The 19401-nt window shown below is 35.6% G+C and overlaps 1 protein-coding gene across 2 annotated transcripts in view; it reads right to left on the bottom strand.

The window, feature by feature from the left end:
* Nucleotides 1–19401, bottom strand: part of TTC27 (tetratricopeptide repeat domain 27) — a 206607-nt gene that overhangs the window by 76832 nt on the left and 110374 nt on the right. For both annotated transcript variants that reach the window (XM_051976129.1, XM_051976130.1), the window contains exon 11: nt 3339–3434. In XM_051976129.1, coding sequence (XP_051832089.1) covers nt 3339–3434 — 96 coding nt within the window. The remainder of the gene's footprint in view (nt 1–3338; nt 3435–19401) is intronic.

Below are 19401 nucleotides of genomic sequence, written 5' to 3'. Positions count from 1 at the left end.
ACAGCAAGCAAAAAGTCTGAGGATGGCCTGCACCAATAAGGCCTGATGATGGACTATACCTCGTTTTGCAAAACCTGTTAAGACCTTCCAGCTAACTATTGAGCAATTCATTGCCACGTTGGCTGGAGAAGGACTACTTTTTTCAGCCACAGTAACTTTTGAAATCCATCTAAAAGTCTGTGTCATTATACATGTTGATGGCTAAATTCCTGAAGTTCTAAAATTTTATTAAATTACTATGTAGATTAGTATGAAGAAAAAGTTTTAAATTTTTATAACAGATACTTTTTTAATAATAGTTTTTTTTATTTTTCAAAATACATGCAAAGATAGATAATTTTCAACATTCACCCTTGCAAAATCTTGTTATAAATTTTTCTCCCACTCTGCCCACCTACCCCCTCCGTTGGACAACAAGTAATCCAATATAGGTTAAACATATATAGTTCTTCTAAACATATTTCCACATTTATCATGCTGCACAAGAAAATCAGATCAAAAAGGGAAAAAAAAACAATGAAAAAAGGTGAAAATATTATGTTATGATCCACTTTCCGTCCCCATAGTCCTCTCTCTGGATTTGGATGGCTCTCTCCATCACAAGTCTATTGGAAAGGGCCTGAATCACTTCATTGTGTAACAAATGCTTAACAAGGAGAAGCCATTGAAGGCTTTTTTATATGTCCCCAGAAGGACAAAATAATAAAAAGAGAGAAACCTGAAAGAGGTACCCTTAAGATAAAAAAAAAAAAAATTACTCTGTGTAAATATATATAGATTGTTTATGTGTGATACACACACATAAAGGCTTTAAATTGCACTAAGGCTTTTGAGACATCCTGTATATTACTATATCCCTGTTGCTTTCTCTCTCTTTTTCATACACACACAAACCGGCAAGTACCACATGCACATACTCAGTCATTTATATCTGTGTGACACATCACACACATATATATAATACATATTGATCATATATAAAATTGTGTACATATACATATATTCACACACAAATGCGATATACACACGTGACTGTGGGAATGTGTAGGTGACACCTCAACTGAGAATTATACACACACACACACACACACACACACACACACAATATTAATGTAATTAATATTTATACAATATATGATATATATTAGAGAATTATCTTAGGAAAGAATTATCTTGGGGTGGTCATATAGCTTCCAGCCTCTTAAACTGTGACTTACAACCCTAAATGGGATCTTATAACTGAATGAGGTCATGAAATTATGATTTATTATCAGGAAATGTTTGATAATCCTACTTTATAAACCTCTATACTCAGGGCCATATAAAAATTTCTCAGACCAAAGGGGGTCACAAAAGGAAAAGGTTTAACAATCCCTGCTACAGCTGGCATGTATCAGAAACCAGATTTGAACTCTTATCTTTCTAGTTTTAGGCCAGCTCTCCATTAATTACATCATGGTGCCTCTCAAAAGTAAATATGGACAATCAAATACAATGTATCATTTGGAATGGCCAGAAGAAACAATAAAGTATCCTTATATGTAACTTGAAGATGAAATATTGGAAATCATCACAGTATTTTAAGAAGGTATTTTCAAAACCTGAATAGTGAAAACAGAGAACTAAAGTATTCATATGGGAATGTGTTCTAAGCAAATGACACAAATGGGTCTCTGAGTAAAAAGGAATAGTGAAAACAGAGAACTAAAGTATTCATATGGGAATGTGTTCTAAGCAAATGACACAAATGGGTCTCTGAGTAAAAAGGGATAGCTATTGTTTACTATGAGATCATATCAAAAAGAAGCATCAGCAATCTCTCCCAAATGACGCTATAGCTTCCTCTTGAAGCAGAGTAGCCAAAGCCATGAAGGTGGGAATAACAACGACTTGGAGAAATGCTTGATTATTTCTGACAGATTTCAAAGGCAAGATGGACATTGAACAGACATAAACTTTACAAGAGTTTAATATTTTTATCCTACAAGCCACATGGTCCAAAGCATTTAACAAATTACATAGTTCAGAATCATAAGGATGCCAAAAATCTTTCAGCTGCTAACTTAACACCTTCCCGATGAAAAGGCTATTACTTTGGGAATGATGTATTAAAGTCTTTTACTTTCCAATATTTTTTGCAAACTAGCTCAAAATATAAAAAGACCTCCAGCAAGCAAGCACCCAGACCTATTAATGTGTCAGTGGACATTAAGAATATAATTCATATTATGAATTTATATTAAACACATAGTGGTTTCATCGCAAAGAAGCTACTGCCTGAAATCTGCTGTATCTCTTTTTTTTCCTAGGATAGCAGTAGTTTTAAAATTATTATTCTTGATTATACTTAGATTAGAACTGTAGAATCACCTTGGACATTTTTAGATTGTCCCTGCAGAAGTTGGAAAATATATCATTCCATTTGGGGAGAAGAGGGGAAGAACTCACATTATTTAACCCAAGAAAGTGATAAATGGGAAGAAAACAGGATTAGGATAGAAAAAACTGAAGTTCCTATCCTAGCTTCTTTACTAGCTAATGTGTTCTTGGAAAAGTCAACTTACTTCTCTAGACCCAAGATTTCTCAGGGGGATACTAAGGAGGCTAGACTAAATGATCACCAAAGATCTTTTCAGTTCTATCATTCTATTACATCAAATTAATATATCTATACCACTGAAAAACTATGGGTGGTGGGAACCAGGAACTGCTAATCTCATTCATGGTTTCTCAAACTATGCCAGGCACTCATAGAAATCTACATTCGCAGTCCATGACAGGATTATCTTCCTATTGAACTCTGCAACAAGAATCATGTACAAAAGTCTCATTCTCTTTTTTTCCTAATTATCTCTCATGCCCATTTGCATCAAAGGTTTATCATTAATATTATGGCACACATTTAATATGTTAATATCTAACAAATAAATTTCCCTTCTTTCTGTAAAGAAAAAAAATCCTTTTTGATCCCTTGGGAATAATATAACTGAAATGTAACTATATCAGCAGAATTAAGCCTTAAAAATATGAAATTATTTGGAAAACAAATGCTTGCACAAAAACAGCTGTATAATTTTTAAAATTAATATATTTTTTAAAATTCTCATTTCACTAAATTTTACAGATTCTGATTTTTAAACAACATATTAATAACAGTTATTCTCTTCTTCAGGCCAGATATCCAATTGCTTTAATTAAAACTTTAAAAATTCAAACATGGTCAATGCTAACTAGTGGTTTGAATTAATAATTCATAGCTTCTGAGACCAGTGATTTCTAGTGCAATTTAAGAAACCTTTTAAAATAATGTCATCAAAAGAGGTAATGTTGAAATTAACCTGGATAGCCCAGCGTGTTGGCACCTGGCAGCAATAGAAAATCTTCAGGCGTTCCAATATAGAAGTATTCTTATCTTCAAACTGATCTGCAAGAGCCTGCAAACAGAATAATCAATATTCAAATTTAAGAAACCTGTATATTAGGAAGATGGGTCTAATAACCATGTGACTTAAAAGTTTAAAAGCTATTTAAACAAAACCACAAATAAAAAACTGACTAGGAAAAAAAGTAGTTTTATTTAACCACAAAAATTCAGATTCCCAAAGGCATAATTAAGATATCTACAGAACATTTATTTTCATCTTTGTTAATGTAAATAAATTGTAATTAGCATTTCCATTCCAATTCTAATGAGTATTTTCCAGAATAAGTATTAAAGACATTTGTTTAAAAATATTTTCCTGTTTATTGATCATAAACAAAAGCAGAATTATCCTGATTATAAAGTTTTCTCTATATTACTGAAGTATAGCTTTGATTAAAACAGTTATGTCTATGAAGTGGAAAAACTAGATGACAGATGAGCAGAGGACTCATGTGTAACATACTATAGAATAACAAATGGCCATGGAACATTAGGAAATTATACCAACAAACAGAGCAGCATGGCACAGAAAAAAGCCTTCTTTGAAAAAGCACAGCAAATCTCCACAATTCCCTAAGGGGTAATAAGTAATGCAAATAGTGACCAATTATCTAAATAGCAACTACAGCTGTAGTGGTTTTCACATGATCTATTATTAAAATTAATATAGCAACTTTCTTTCACAAACATACCAATATAGAACAATAATATTAAGAGAATCTTAAGAGTGCTTGGATCCAGCTTCACCAAGATATTGGAAAGTTAGTATGTTGTTTTTTGTTTTTCACTCCCAAATTCCTTTAGATCTTTACTCAACTCTGAATTATCATGAACTTCTTTGCATAAGTCACATTTTTTGTATGGTTTGATTAGTTTAATTTGCTGCATGGCTACAAATTTGTAATCTCAAGGATTATAGTCTCAGATGAATTAAAGTTATTTGAAGAGCAAAGGAGAAGTACTTGGTGGATTATAAGGACATTATCCTTATCTCAACCTCCCAAAATGGGATTTGTAAAAAGAAAATAAAGGATGTCAGCAAAGAAATGTGTAAGTGAAAAAAACAGATAACCATCCTAATCACATGGCAAGAAAGAGGGATACCTTTTAGATAGTCAACATATTCCACTGGTATCCCTATAATGTCAAAAAACAGAAGATCCTGAATATGTTGACTGAACCAACCTGCACAAATTTATGGGAGGGTATAGACAGGGGTAGCCACTGTTGGATTATAATTTGTACTACAGGAGGGAACATAATAGTTTCACTGGATTATGGAAGATTATAGATCATGGATTTAGAGCTTAAAGAAACCTTCAAGGTCATTAAGCCAATTTTTTTCATTTTATAAATGAGTTAATAGAAGCTAATTTGAGTAGTACTCGCTCAAAAGAATTGAACTGAATTGAGCTCTGACAAAAGTCTGAAGTGACATATTTATCAACACATCTCTAAGACACTTGTTAAAAAATGTATTTGATACTAAATTTAAAAAATAAGAAATGTCAAATAGAAAAAGAAAGACACAAAAAGGAAAAACAAAACAAAACATTGTCTTGTGCCCAGCACAATAAATTTCCATTTCAAAAAAGCATATATAATAGTACAATTTTCTCCTTTCATCTCACACCACCACCCCCAAGGAGGCTACAGTTAAGCACATATATATGTATATATATTTTCACACCCATACATATCCACACACACATATATAGATATGCATATATATGTAGACATATATCTAAAACAATATTAATATGGCTGAGATATAATATAGATTACACTCTTGATTACAACTTTAAGTTTGACTTTGAGATCAATTATTACTAGCTGACTCTTTTTTAATAAATTATATTCTTGATCCTTTTTATTTGTGTATATCTCTTATTTCTTATCACTGTTGTGGGACAAGACCATTGGCTCAAATAAATTAAGGAGATTTCTCAAGGCAAAAGCAGAAAGGAATTTTATTAAGGGCATCTCCTTCCCCACATAAGCAGATAGGCAAGAAGAGCCCAGTTAACCAACAAGAATTATATAGGGAACTGGGCAAACACTCCCAATTGACTGGATTTTTGCCCTGATTAGCCAGGACAAAAGACCTCACATTTTAAGTCATAAATGAGGAAAACTTTCAACCCAACCATGTAATGGGCTGAGGCTTGAGTTGATGCACTGAGGTCCCAAGCACATGAGGCTAAATAGTAATTGGACCATACTCTATTAATATGTAAGCTTGGAGAAAGAATGGCCCCGCCCACTCTTTGTGCAAGTCCTGATGTGTTGTATAGGAAATGACGATTTTGGTGGGTGGAGGCAGGGGAGTGGAAAAGGAAGGGGAGGAGAGACTTTTGGGACTGCCATTGCTACGGTTGGCTCCACGGTTGGCTCGGCTCGCGTCGCTCTCTCTTAGCTGGCTTCCTGTCGCAACTGCCTATATTTGCTATCGCAATCTTTCTTGCCTATATTTGCTATAGCAATCTTTATTCACCTTTTCACTTCAATAAATATTGAAGATTTTTCCCTTAACCTGAATTCCTGACTCCGGCTGACTTTAAATACGCGGTCATTACACAACCACATCTTTAGGATGACTAAATTACCTTACATGGGAGTTTCAATGCCAACGTGGCCCCAGCTTAGTCTCATAAAGAAAAGGTCCCACTCCTTGTAAACCACGAGATTTCTGGAGAAAGAAAGTGGGGCACAGCTGACCTTCACTCAGTCTTTAGAACACAATCTCCATCTTGTGAGATAGCTTTCACAGTTCACTTCATTCAATTCCCCTTTCTCATCAATTGAAAGCTTCTCACATGTCTTCAACTCCCTGATCAACTTCATCTTCAGAATCTGATCTATCCCCCCAGACTCTAGTTCCCACCCTTGTCTCTTGAGCACCATCATCACACTAATGCCAAGACTATACCTTCTATCATGATAATTCTGCACAGTTTTCCACTTTCGCTGATGAGGGTAGATGCCCAGGGATGTATAATTGCCACTCAATTTGCAGTCCTTCCCTATTATTTCTTAAAAAGTAAAATGTTTCTTTATCAGAATCAATTATCTTTACCAATCCATACTTATATGCAATTTGTTCCAATGTTATTTCACTAACTCTTCAGCATCAGAGCTCAGAGAAAAGCTTCCACCCATCCCCTTAATATCTGTTTCCCCACTGGTGTCATTTCATTAAAGCATAACCTAAATATTCCGGAGCCAGGCTCCATCTTTCTCTGGGGATACCTCCTCAATACTTATTTATATTTAGACATGTTATACACCTTTTAGACACAATTTGTTCTGTAATTACATACATCCCTATACACCAAATTTCCTTGCTTTTACAAACCTTAAGATTAATATTCTAAATAACCTTAGATCAAAGTTCACAAAATTTATGCCACATATCTAGCTGGGCAGACAAAATGTTAAAGCACAGCTCATACAAGTTTTGCAAATTACCCAACATACAATTTAGCAAGCAACATAGTAGCTTAAATATATTTCATCTAATTAGGATATACAAACATGATTTCTTTAGGTAAGTTCCTAGAAAACCAAAATTTTTACCTTAAAATCAAATCAAACACAGATATAAATTTCTAGTAACAATACTTCAATATCAATGTACACATTTCTAAATGCTAGTACCAGAATAAACAAGTTCATACTTTTAGAGTAAATAAATAGTAATTATCCCCTACAATTTTGGAATCAGAATTCCATTGTAAACACACAATCCCCAAACTTAAGGTAGCAAAAAACTGCCCTTTCAAATCCAACCACAGGACTTTAAAAGAAATTGACAGATTTTAAGACCTGGGGGAAGAGGGTCAGAGAAATTTGGATTTAGGTGTCCGGCTGCAGGTCCATGGCCCATTGACTGTCTCACTCTCCATGCCAGAAATGCTGGGGAGGGGGCCCATGTCAAAGATATTGGGGGTACCAGTGCAAACCCCAGAATAATTTAGGTCAGTCAGTGACACCTCCCTAGCCATGATAGATTCCAAAAACCTGAAAAGCTTGGAAAACACAGAGAGTAGTTTTTTTCTTTTTTTCCCTTGGGCAGTTTCCCACAGAATACTTTTAATTATGTAAATCAGGCCTACTTAAAAACACAATAGACCAACTCAATTTAGCTAATAGAGCCAAGTAACTTAAAATTTATTCTAGAAAATCCCAGAATCCGGTAAAATTTTTTTTTGTTTTGTTTTGGTTTTTTTTACAATTCTACAACAATTATTTCTGCAGACTCAAATTGGCCAGTTCTGGGTCCACAGAAATGTCACTTCATTTCATTGATAATTTTTTTTAAGTGGTAGCACACTGCTTTTTCCATTTTTCCCAAAAGTTCTCAAATTTTCTAATCCCTTTCAGTCTACGCTCTTCTCATTCATACATACTTAAGCTTTCTCACTAACCTTTCCATATACAGTTAAAGATCTTATCTTTCTAACTTAGCAACCAGCAACAGAAGCTGACTCCTTAAATTTCACTCAGCTTTTAACACAGCACACAGAAATCTGTTACATACAGATTTGGACATACTCAATTGCCCTGGGAAAGTCCTCCCATACAGAGTAATCGTTTGGGGGCAGTGGGAGACTTTTGGCTAAGCTCTCCCATTTTGCCTATTTGAGGAGATTTTTCAGAGCACCCCTCCAGAGTCTGTAAGCACTCCTCCAGAATCTGTCAATTCAAGAGTAGATTCAAGGGTCTCACAGGTTAGTCTCATGGCTGAGTCACCTCAAAAGCCCCAGTCACCCAAAAGGCCTATCCTGTCCAGAGCACCCCTCCAGAGTTTGTCAACTCAAGGGTTGACTCAAGGGTTTTACATGTAGGTACTTACCCTTTTGGTGTTCCATGCAGGAAAGTTGCCTGATTAATACCATGCTCAATTCCTGACACTTGGGATTTACCACAGAATTTACTAAACTGACTTTCATACTTTCATTTTCTCTTGAGCTCTCCTCATTGGGCCATTTGCCCTTGGAAGCAGGAAAAAGTCCCAGAAGTTCGCAGGCTGCCTACAGCAAGGCAGGACGGCCAAGCTGTTACCTCTCGACACCTGGCCCACTCACAAGGCCACATGATCCCGGACAGCCCCCATAAACTATGTGGGACAAAATTACCAGCTCAAATAAATTAAGGAGATTTCTCAAGGCAAAAGCATAAAGGAATTTTATTATGATTTCGTGAGAAAGGGCATCTCCTTCCCCACAAGCAGTTGGGCAAGGAGAGGCAAGGCCCAGCTAACAGACAAGAATTAGTTAGTGGGCTAACACTCCCTATAGACTGGATCGCTGCCCTGATTAGGCAGGACAAATGACTTTATAAGTTCTAAGTCATAAATGAGGAAAAACTTTCAACCCAACCACATCTTCAGGATTACTAAATTACCTTACATGGGAGTTTCAATGCAAAGATGGCCCAACTTAGTCTCTCTCTCTCTTTTTTTTTTTTTAAATAACTTTTTATTGATAGAACCCATGCCAGGGTAATTTTTTACAGCATTATCCCTTGAACTCACTTCTGTTCCGATTTTTCCTCCTCCCTCCCTCCACCCCCTCCCCCAGATGGCAAGCAGTCCTTTACATGTTGAATAGGTTACAGTATATCCTAGATACAATATATGTGTGCAGAACCAAACAGTTCTCTTGTTGCACAGGGAGAACTGGATTCAGAAGGTAGAAATAACCTGGGAAGAAAAACAAAGATGCAAATAGTTTATATTCATTTCCCAGTGTTCTTTCTTTGGGTGTAGCTGCTTCTGTCCATCCTTGATCAATTGAAACTGAATTAGCTCTCTTTATTGAAGAGATTCACTTCCATCAGAATAATCCTCAAACAGTATCGTTGTTGAAGTATATAATGATCTCCTGGTTCTGCCCATTTCACTTAGCATCAGTTCATGTAAGTCTCACCAGTCCTCTCTGTACCAACTTAGTCTCACAAAGAAAAGGTCCCACTCCTTGTAAACCACAAGATTTCTGGAGAAAGAAACCTGGCCCTGGGGCACAGCCAACCCTCACTCACTCTTTAGAACACTGTCTCCATCTTGTGAGACAGCTTTCTCAGTTCATTTCATTCACTGCTAAATCTTCTACTTTAGTTCTACTCCTTGACTTGCTATTGCTTAACTCCACCATGACATCCATGATTCCTTCCCTTATCTTCTCCCCCCACATTTTCCCTTCCTTTAATCTACACACCTTGTCAGACTCCCATTAAACCACACACCCTCCTATATTCTACCTTACTTACCCTATTCCCTCCCCTCATTTCTTTATAGATTTTGAAGTATGCATAAAACACACACATACACACACGCACACACACACACATTATTCCCTATATAAATGTTGTTCCCTATTTAACTCATTCCTGAAAGGAGAAAGTTTTCAGAATTGCCAGCTTTCCTCCCCCATCTAATGCCTTGGAATCATTTCTTCCTTTGTACCTCATTGGCACAGTATTATTTTACCTTTTGAACTCTTCAATTACTGATGTCACTTTTAGACATATTATTTACGTTTCCATGTATAAAACATAAATACTGTCCTTATTAAGTCCCTTGAAATTAATCTTTGATGTTGGCTCTTATATATTAAATTTTCTGCTTAATTCAGGTTTGGTTGAGACAAAATCCTAAGAATCTATAAATGCACTGAATGTCCATTTTGTTGTTGTTGTTGTTGTTCATTATCACAGTTAGTTTTGCAGCATATGATATTTTTGGCCACAGGCTGAGTTTATTGCTTGACAACATATACCAGTACCTGTGGTCTTTTATTATAGCTGTTGATAAATCCTGTGCAATTCTAATTGTAACTCCAGCATATTTGAATTGTTTTTTGCTTGTCTGTTTCTTGTAGAAATTTCTTTTTTTAATCTGGTTTTTTTTCCCCCTTTTTCTTTCTTTCTTTCTTTCTTTTTTTTTTTAAAATAATAACGTTCTGATATGTATTTTTCTTGTAGGATCTCTTTGATGTGGTGATTAGTAGGTTTTTCCTATTTCTACTTTCCCCTTATAATCTATCCCTCCAGGACAATTTTCTTTGATTATTTCTTGCATTATTATGTCAAGATTCTTTTTTTTTTTTTTTTTTTTTTTTGGTCAGAGCTTTCTGACAGTTCAATTATTTTTGTTTTTGTTTTCTCTTCTTGAGCTGTTCTACAGATCTGCCATTTTTCATAGGTTTCACATTCTCTTCTATTTTTTTTCTTTCTTTATATTTTGCTTTGTCATTTCTTGGTCTCAATCTTCACTGGCTTCCCCTTGTTCAAAGAATTATTTTCTTCTTCAAGATTCTGTATCTTCTTTTCTACGTGGTTATCTTTCTTTTCATAATCTTGTTTTTCTTGGATGGTTCTTAATATATATTTTTTAATTTTTTCATCAATCTTTTCAAAAAGATTTTTAAAGTCTTTTTTATCCTTCTATAAATTCTTTTTGGGCAGGTGGCCATTTAACATTACTGTTTGGAGTTAGGAGACACTTGTTTTACTTGAATATTCTCCTTTGAAGATGATCTCTAGTCTTCTCTATTCCCATAATAAATTTATAGGGTTGGGTTCTCTTTTGCCTGTTCATTTTTTTTTAAATAAGAAATTATTAGCGTAACCATCTCTATTCCTGAGATGGAAGAGGATGGTGCCTTTGACTTCCCTTCAGCTCTCTCCTCTGACCAGGAACCCCAAACCAAAGGCTCCCCCCTTGAGCAAGTGCCCACAGCCAGCAGCATCCCTGCCCCACTGCCTCTGCACTCACAGGTGCTGGTTCCTTCTCCCCCAGGGCCACATTTCTGCTGTATATCTGGGCCTGGGTTATTAATAAGCAGAGGCTGCCACAGTCCTTCAGGCTTCAGACCCTTGGAGGTGAAAGTTACTGTGCTTTAGGATAAGGCTACCTCTCCAACTTTCTCCAGGATTTCCTACTAGTTATTTCTGAGAGATAGCCTGGAGGTGTTTGTACTTCAAAGGGGTTAAACATTTGTCTTGGGGTTGGTCCTCTGGTCCTCTCAGACTGTTCCAAAAGGATCCCTCTTCTGTCACAAGTCTTATCTGTTTTTCATCAGTCTATGTCCCCCCGAGGCACAATTTTGTTTTCTTTATGGGGGAAATCTGAAGAGCTTGGAATTTTCTGACCTACTCAGCCATCTTCTCTTCTGAGATATTTTAAAAACAAGAGTAAATAAATTAATAAATGCCTTTTGGATTGAATATTCACAATAATTTTATAATTCTGAAGAACCCCAAAGGTGATTCAGTATTTCCAGCTATTTCTAGTCCCTTGCCACTAAAAAAAAAAAAAAAAAAAGGACTGCTACAAACATTTTTGCATATATGGTCCTTTTCCCTTTTTTATGATCTCCTTGGAATACAGGCCCCATAGAGACCCTGCTGAGTCAAAGGATATGCACAGTTTGATAGCCCTTTGGGCATAGCAGCTAGATGGCTCTATCGATAAAGTGCCAAGCCTGAAATCAAGAAAAGCTGAGTTCAAATCTGTCTTTAGACCTTCACTACAAGACAATTATTTGCTTTAAATCACTTGAAAAGGAAACATTCTAGTATCTTTGCCAAGAAAAAATCCTTACAGGATCACAAGGAGTGGGATATAACTGAATAACTGAAAAAAGGACCAATAGATTTTCTAATTCTTACACTCACATTTTAAAGCTGAAGAAGCTCCCTTCCACAAGCCCCCTTCTCTCATTCCCTTCCTCTCATACTTCCCTGTACAGTAAAAGGTATATTCTCTACCCAACTCAGTATGTACTTTATTCCCTCTTTGAGCCAGTTCTGATGAGAGTAAGACTCAAGCATTCTACCCTTGTAAAAGCTCTCCATGACAAAAAGCTCTTTTGCACTTCTTTTATGTAAGGTAGTTTACCCTATTCTACCTTTCCCTTTCCACTTTTCCTAGTGTAGTTCTCTTTTTCACCTGCTAATTTTATTTTTTTAGATATTGGCCCACCATATTCAGCTCACATGTCTAAATAAAAAAGTTTTTAGGAGTTACAAGTATCATCTTCTCATAAAGGAATGTAAATAGTTTAACCTGGTTGAATCCTTATATTTGCTCTCTCCTCTTTAGCTATAGGCTTCTCTTGAATCTTTATTTCAAAGTCAAATTTTCTATTCAGCTCTGGTTTCTTCATCAGGAATGCTTGAATGTTCTCTTTTTCATTAAGCAGCCATTTTATTCCCTGAAGGATTATATTCAGTTTTGTTGAATAAATCATTTCTGTTTATAATCCAAGTGTCTTTTCCCTTTGGAGTACCATACTCCAAATCCTTTGATCCTTTCATATGGAAGCTGCTAAAGTTTGTTTTATCCGGATTGTAACTCTACTATATTGAATTGTTCCTTTTCTTTTTCTTCCTTTTTGCATTAATAGCTTTTAATTTTAAAAAAAATATGCAAAGATATTTTTTAATATTTGCTCTCATAAAACCTTGTGTTCCAAATTTTTCTCTCTCCTTCCCCTCCTCCCCTCTCTTCTAGATATGAATGGCTTCTTTTTGCTGATTGTAATATTTTCTCTTTGAACTGAGAATTCCAGAATTTTGCTATACTACTCCTGGGATTTTTCATTTGGGAGGATTTCCAAGTAATTGGTGAATTCTTTCATTTTCTATTTTATCTTCTGGTTCTAAAATAGCATGACAGTTTTCCTTGATAATTTCTTGAAGAATGATGTCTAAGCTCTTTTTTTTTCAGGTAATTCAATAAATCTTAAATCATCTCCCACTGATCTATTTTCAGGTTAATTTTTTTTTCTTTTTCCCTGATAATTAGAAATTTCAGATTTTCCTTTATTTTTCATTCTTTTGAGTTCGTTTTATTGTTCATTGATGTCTCATAGAGTCATTAGATTTTACTTGCCCAATTCTAATTTTTAGGAATTATTTTCTTCAGTGATTCTTTGTACCTCTTTTTCCATATGGCCAATTCTACTTTTTAAGGAGTTCTCTTCAGTGAATTTTTGGGCTTCCTTTTCCATTGGGCCAATTCTGCTCTTTTAAGTGTTCTTCTCTTTAGTGGATTTTTGTGCCTCTTTTACCATCTGGCTTATTATGGATTTCAGTGTATAATTTCCTTCATTATTTTTTGTTCCTCTTTTACCAAGCTGTTGACTCCTTTTTCATGATTTTTTTTTCATCACTATCATGTTCTTTCCCAATTTTTCTTCTATCTCTCTTATTTGATTTTTAAAAATCCTTTTTGAGATCTTCCATGACCTGAGAGCAATTCACATTTTTCTTTGGGGTTTTAGATATAGCATATAGATATAGATATAGTTATTTTCTTCTGAGTATATTTTGATCTTTCCTGTCACCACAGTAATTTTCTATGGTCAAGATATTTTTCTGTAACTTGCTTATTTTCCCAATCTATTTCTTGACCTTTAACTTTATATATTAAAGTTAGGTTCTGATCCCAATAGGTAGGAACAAGCTTCAGAATTTTTGTGAAGCTGTTTTCAGAGCTAGTTTTTGGATTCTGTAAGTTTTTAGTTTTTCCCAGGTGTTATGATTTAAGGAAATGTATGTTTACTATTCTTCTAACCCATGCTCTGGTAAACAAGCATTCTTTTCCATGCTGGAACTAGGGTCCCCACTTCCATCCACCAAAAGCAAAGAAGAGAAAGAATTCCAGAAGCTGAGCAAGAGAGATGAGAACCTGACCAAGATTCATACTTAAGTGACATTTGTTAGGGGTTTGGAAGACTGCCTCTATTATCCTTAATTGAATTTATATACTAACCTTCACCATGAAATATTGCCTACAATTCTGATAGTGAGACAACATTGATTACATCACTCTTTTTTCCATCCAAGAAGACTTTTGGTCCTTTGGTCAAATACATTCAGAATAAATTAAGACATAATGAGACTTTTAAACCATCTTGGTCAAAATACTTTGATAGTTTTTTGGCTTTCTTTCTAAGAAATTAAACAGCAAAAGGGTTGAATAGTTCTTTCCAGTATTCTGTAGATGGTAGAAAGATTAGAAGAATGAGAAAAAAAAGAGAGAATGACTTCTAGTTTCAAACATATGGTTAAAATACTCAAATAAAGAAATCACTGAATTATTTCATGAAAAAAAAAATCTTCTACCTTCCAATATAAGGGATCAGGAAGAGAATTTTGCTTACTACTTATTCCACACTCTCTCCGTCCACCACCATCAGACAGCAATCTCTTTTCTTGAAGTTCATGCCTTTGGTTATATAAGAACAAGAAGACTCTTTCTGCTAATATCTCCCCATCTACAGGTCATTCTCTCTTAGCCCACAATGACTTCAGCATTTGTCTCACAGTAGTCTTGCTCATAACATCTTTAATAATTTGAGTAGGCCCACTAATGCCTCCTCTCATATCCTAGCTTGCTAGGTTAATTTCCTCTTTGTCCTACCTCAACCACCAACAGTGGTACACCTTAAGCCATCAATTAAAATGACTATTGCTTAGCTGATTAAAATCTCTTGTCTTTTTGGTTTTCTCAGCTCAATCAAATAAGCACTTATTAAGTGCCTTAGATATACAGGACATTTTGTTAGGCCCTAGGGATACAAAGAAAAGAGGAAAAATAATCTCACCTTCAGGGAGCATTCTGCTGAAATCAAGCTATTCCCATTGCCAACCACCTAAACTGCATTTTAGCCCTCAATTTCTAGTTTCCAAATATGTGCTGCTTCTAATCCATCACTCCGTTTTGTTTTCAGTTTCTTTCCTTCAAAGGGTCTAATCCTATAGTAATCCACTTCACCAAAACACTGTCTTTCTCCCTTGAATCCCTAATCTTCTTTGTCCTCAAGCTGCATGTCTGCTGCTCAAATCCTTTTTTTTCCAATTAGAATCTGGTGTTTTCCCAGCTTCTGTTCACTTCTGTCTGCTACTGAAAGCACTAGCACCTTCCTCAAATTTTTCTAGAGTAGTTTATGTATATCTCTCCTTTCTCTCCATCTTCATCTTCAAAACATATATATATACTTTGCTAGGATCTCATCCAACAGTGAATATGATCCTGGGCTATCAAAGAATAATGACCCAGGAAAAAACCATCCCTGCTGCTTAATGACATCCCAAGCTAAGGAAAAAGATACTCTATATCATCAGAAGAATGGCCATTAGGTGATAAATTCTCTGGTTCTGAAAACTCATGAAACAGAATGAATACAAAACAGCCCTAAGGCCTGTATAGTCTCCTGTAATTTCCAGTTACAACTGGAAGAATGAACAAATGTAAAAACAGGAAAGAAAGGGAGATGAGGATATCAATCATTTCTTTGAATTTAGACCATCTACAAGAAATATAGTAGCACCTAGAGGAGGCTAGATCTCCCACGAACACTCCAGCAAAGCTCTAAAACTTTACCAATCAGAACAATGAAGAGAATAGGGTACAAACTCTTTTATTCAAACCAGGACAACACAAAAAGACTGCCAAAATCTTGAAGAATTTCAGGACAAGGCAAACTAGAGTAGGAAGAAGGAGAAGTAAAACAGTTCAATCTCGGGACAGGAGATGGTCAGAGCAGCATGCCCAGTACAAAAAACCCAAGGAGCTCTTCAGCTGCAACAGCCAGATTGGTCTGCTGACCAATGTGGCAGATGGAGCTTCTGCTCCAGACCAGTAACTAGGGCAGGATCACATAGGGGCCCAATCTTCAAGAAATAGGGCCAGACCAGCACCAAGGCCCAGTGCAGACTGGGGAAGATCTCTATTTCCACTGATAGCAAGTGACAAGAACAGACTAGAAGCCATCACTGGTAAACCAAAGGTTCATCAACAGTAACAGACCACCCCAGCCAGGGTTAGCATTTGATACAAAAGACAAGGCCAAATGATTCTTGTAGAAAGAGAGACCTGGACTTAGCCAGGTAGTACCTTTCTAAGAATCTGGTAGTAATTTTCTACTTCACCTAAGAATAGCAGAATGAAGTCTGAGGCACAAGCTGAAGCCTGCAATACAAAACTTGATGCTAGAGATATGAATGAAGAGGGGGAAAAACACCATACACAATGAGGAAATATCATGACCTGAGAAGGTCAAGAGGTAAATGCAGAACAGAATAATAACACAACTCATCCAAGAAAAGCCTTAGAGAAAAGAATGTCCTGGTCACAAAGACTAAAGATATAACTGGAAGAAATAAAACAGAGAAAGCTAGTAAAATGGCAAGGACAATTAATACTTTAGAAAAGATGGTGGAAAACCTTTCTTAAGGATATGACTGTTAATATGAAATCATCTAATAAAAAAAACCTACTAGAAGAAATGAACTGCTTGTTTCTCGATATATATTCTCATTTTAAATGAAACCCCATAATTTTTATGGACTATGAATTTGAAACCACATATGTGGTTTATACACACACACACACACACACACACACACACACATATATGTATATATATGTAAATATGTGTTATAGATAACACTTCAATACCTCTCTAGTCCAGTCTGTACTTAAAAATGAATCCCAACCAATGATGAATACAAGCTCTGACCTGAAGACCTTAATGAAGGAAAAATCATAAATTGTCAATATATCCTACCATTCCTCTCTGGAATACCTTTTTTTAAAAAAAATAAAGCTTTCTATTTTCAAAATTTATGCAAAGATAATTTTCAACATTCACCTTTGCAAAACCTAGGATTCCAACTTTTTTGTCCTCCCTACCCCTGATCCACTCCCCTATATGGCAAGTAATCCAATATGTATTAAAGATGTGCAATTCTATACATATTTGCACATTTATCATGCTGCATAGGAAAAATCATATCTAAAAGGAAAAAAATTAGAAGAAAAACAAAAAGCAAACACAACAACAAAAAGTAAAAATAGTATGTTGTAATCTGTACTCAGTCCCCACAGTGGTCTCTCTAGGTGCAGATTTATCCCTCCTCACAAGTTCATTGTAAATGGCCTAAATCACCTCCCTATTGAAAAGAACCACATCCATATCTTCATATAATCTTGCTGTTGCTGGGTGCAATGTTCTCCTGATTCTACTCACTTCACTTAGCATCAGTTCAGGTAAGTCTTTCTAGGACTTTCTGAAATCATCCTGCTGAGCTTTCCTTATACAACAATTATATATATATATTTACATACCATAACTTATCCAGCCATTTTCCCACTGATGGGCATCCACTCAGTTTCCAGTTCCTTGCTACTAGAAAAAGGACTGTTACAAACATTTTTGCACATGTGGGTTCTTTTCCCTCCTTTAAGATCTCTTTGAGATACTGGCCCAGTAGAAACAGTACTGGATCAAAGGATATGTACAATTTCATAGCCCTTTGGGCAAAATTCCAAATTGCTCTCCAGAATGGTTGGATCAGTTCACACAATTCCATCAATAATGGTTAGTGTCTCAGTTTTCCCACATCCCCTTAAATATTTTTTCATTTAACTATAAATGGTTTTAATTTCTTCATCTGAAAATTGTCTATTCTTATCTTTTGTCCTCTTATCAATTGAAGAGTGGCTCGCATTCTTATAAATTTAAGTCAATTCTCTATGTATTTTAGAAATGATGCCTTTATCAGAATCCTTGGATATAAAAACTTTTTCATAGTTTATTGCTTTCCTTTTGATCTTGTCTGCCTTGGTTTTGTTTGTACAAAAACTTTTAACTTAATATAATCAAAATTATCCATTTTGCATTCTATAATGTACTCTAGCTCTTCTTTGGCCACAAATTACTGGAATAGCTTCTTAATTGTTAAGAATTTTTGCTGTTATCACCCTAATTTGCCTCTTTGCAACTCAGAACCACTTCTAGAGGTTTTGGTTTATGCAACCAAGTGGAACACATATCAGCCCTCCTCCACATGGCAAAACTTAAAATATTTTAACATTGCTACAATCCTCCATTCCCACAAGTCACCTCTTCATTAAAATAAAAACATTCCCAATTTCTTCAAGGTCTTTATATATTATATGGCATGAATTCAGAGACTTTTCCTATCCAAGATGCCCTACTCCATATGCTTCCCAGATTTTTTATGCATACTTTTTTTTTTTTTTTTTTTTTTTTTTGCTGAGGCAACTGGAGTTAAGTGACTTGCCCAGGATCACACAGCTAGGAAGTGTCAGGTATCTGAGATCATATTTGAACTCAGGTCCCCCTGACTTCAGGGCTGGAGCTCCATGCACTGCACCACCTAGCTACCCCTACCAGTTTTTTTTTTTTTAATGCATACAAACATGTGTGTATATTACACAGCAAATCCCACATGATTTAGAAAGATAAAACACAAATGTCTCTGGTCATTTGCATATGTGTGTATTTGGGGGGAACAGAGGGAAAGTAAAAGCGGGTATAGGCACAAAGAGAGATAGAGACAGAGAGACAGAGAGAAAGAGAGAGAGAATGAGAGAAAGAGAGAAGAAGAAGGGAAAAAGAAAGGGAGGGAGAGATGCAAGGAGGCAGGGAGAGAATCAGTCCTTCTTGACCTGTAACACTTAGGTTTGAATATAATATTCATGAGGTGATCTGAATAGTCAATGTCTTTCTTATTCCTAGAATTTATGTCCCTCTTACTGCAGTACCAGCTCATATTAACTGTTTTAGTCACCACATCATCTCACTGCTAATTTATATTGAGCTTGCAGTGTACTAAAACTCATAGATAATTTTCAAACAAACTATTATCTAAGTATGCCTCCTCCATCTTGTACTTGGCCAAACTGATTTTTTTTGGAACCCAAGTACAAGATTATGTTTATTTCTATTGAATTTTATCTTATTAGATTCAGCCCAATGCACTAGCCTGTCAAAATAACCTCACTTTGGCAAATAGTGTGTACCTTTCCCTCCTAGCATTATAGTAATTGAAAATTCAATGACCATGAGATTTGTTCCTTTATCCACGTCATCCCTCCCACCAAAAGAAAAAATCTTTAATAGCACAGATCACTGGAGATCTTCTGCCAAAATAAAATC

This window comes from Antechinus flavipes, chromosome 2, assembly GCF_016432865.1.
Source record: "Antechinus flavipes isolate AdamAnt ecotype Samford, QLD, Australia chromosome 2, AdamAnt_v2, whole genome shotgun sequence".
Classification (NCBI taxonomy): domain Eukaryota; kingdom Metazoa; phylum Chordata; class Mammalia; order Dasyuromorphia; family Dasyuridae; genus Antechinus; species Antechinus flavipes.
This window is presented reverse-complemented; position numbering and strand designations above follow the sequence as displayed.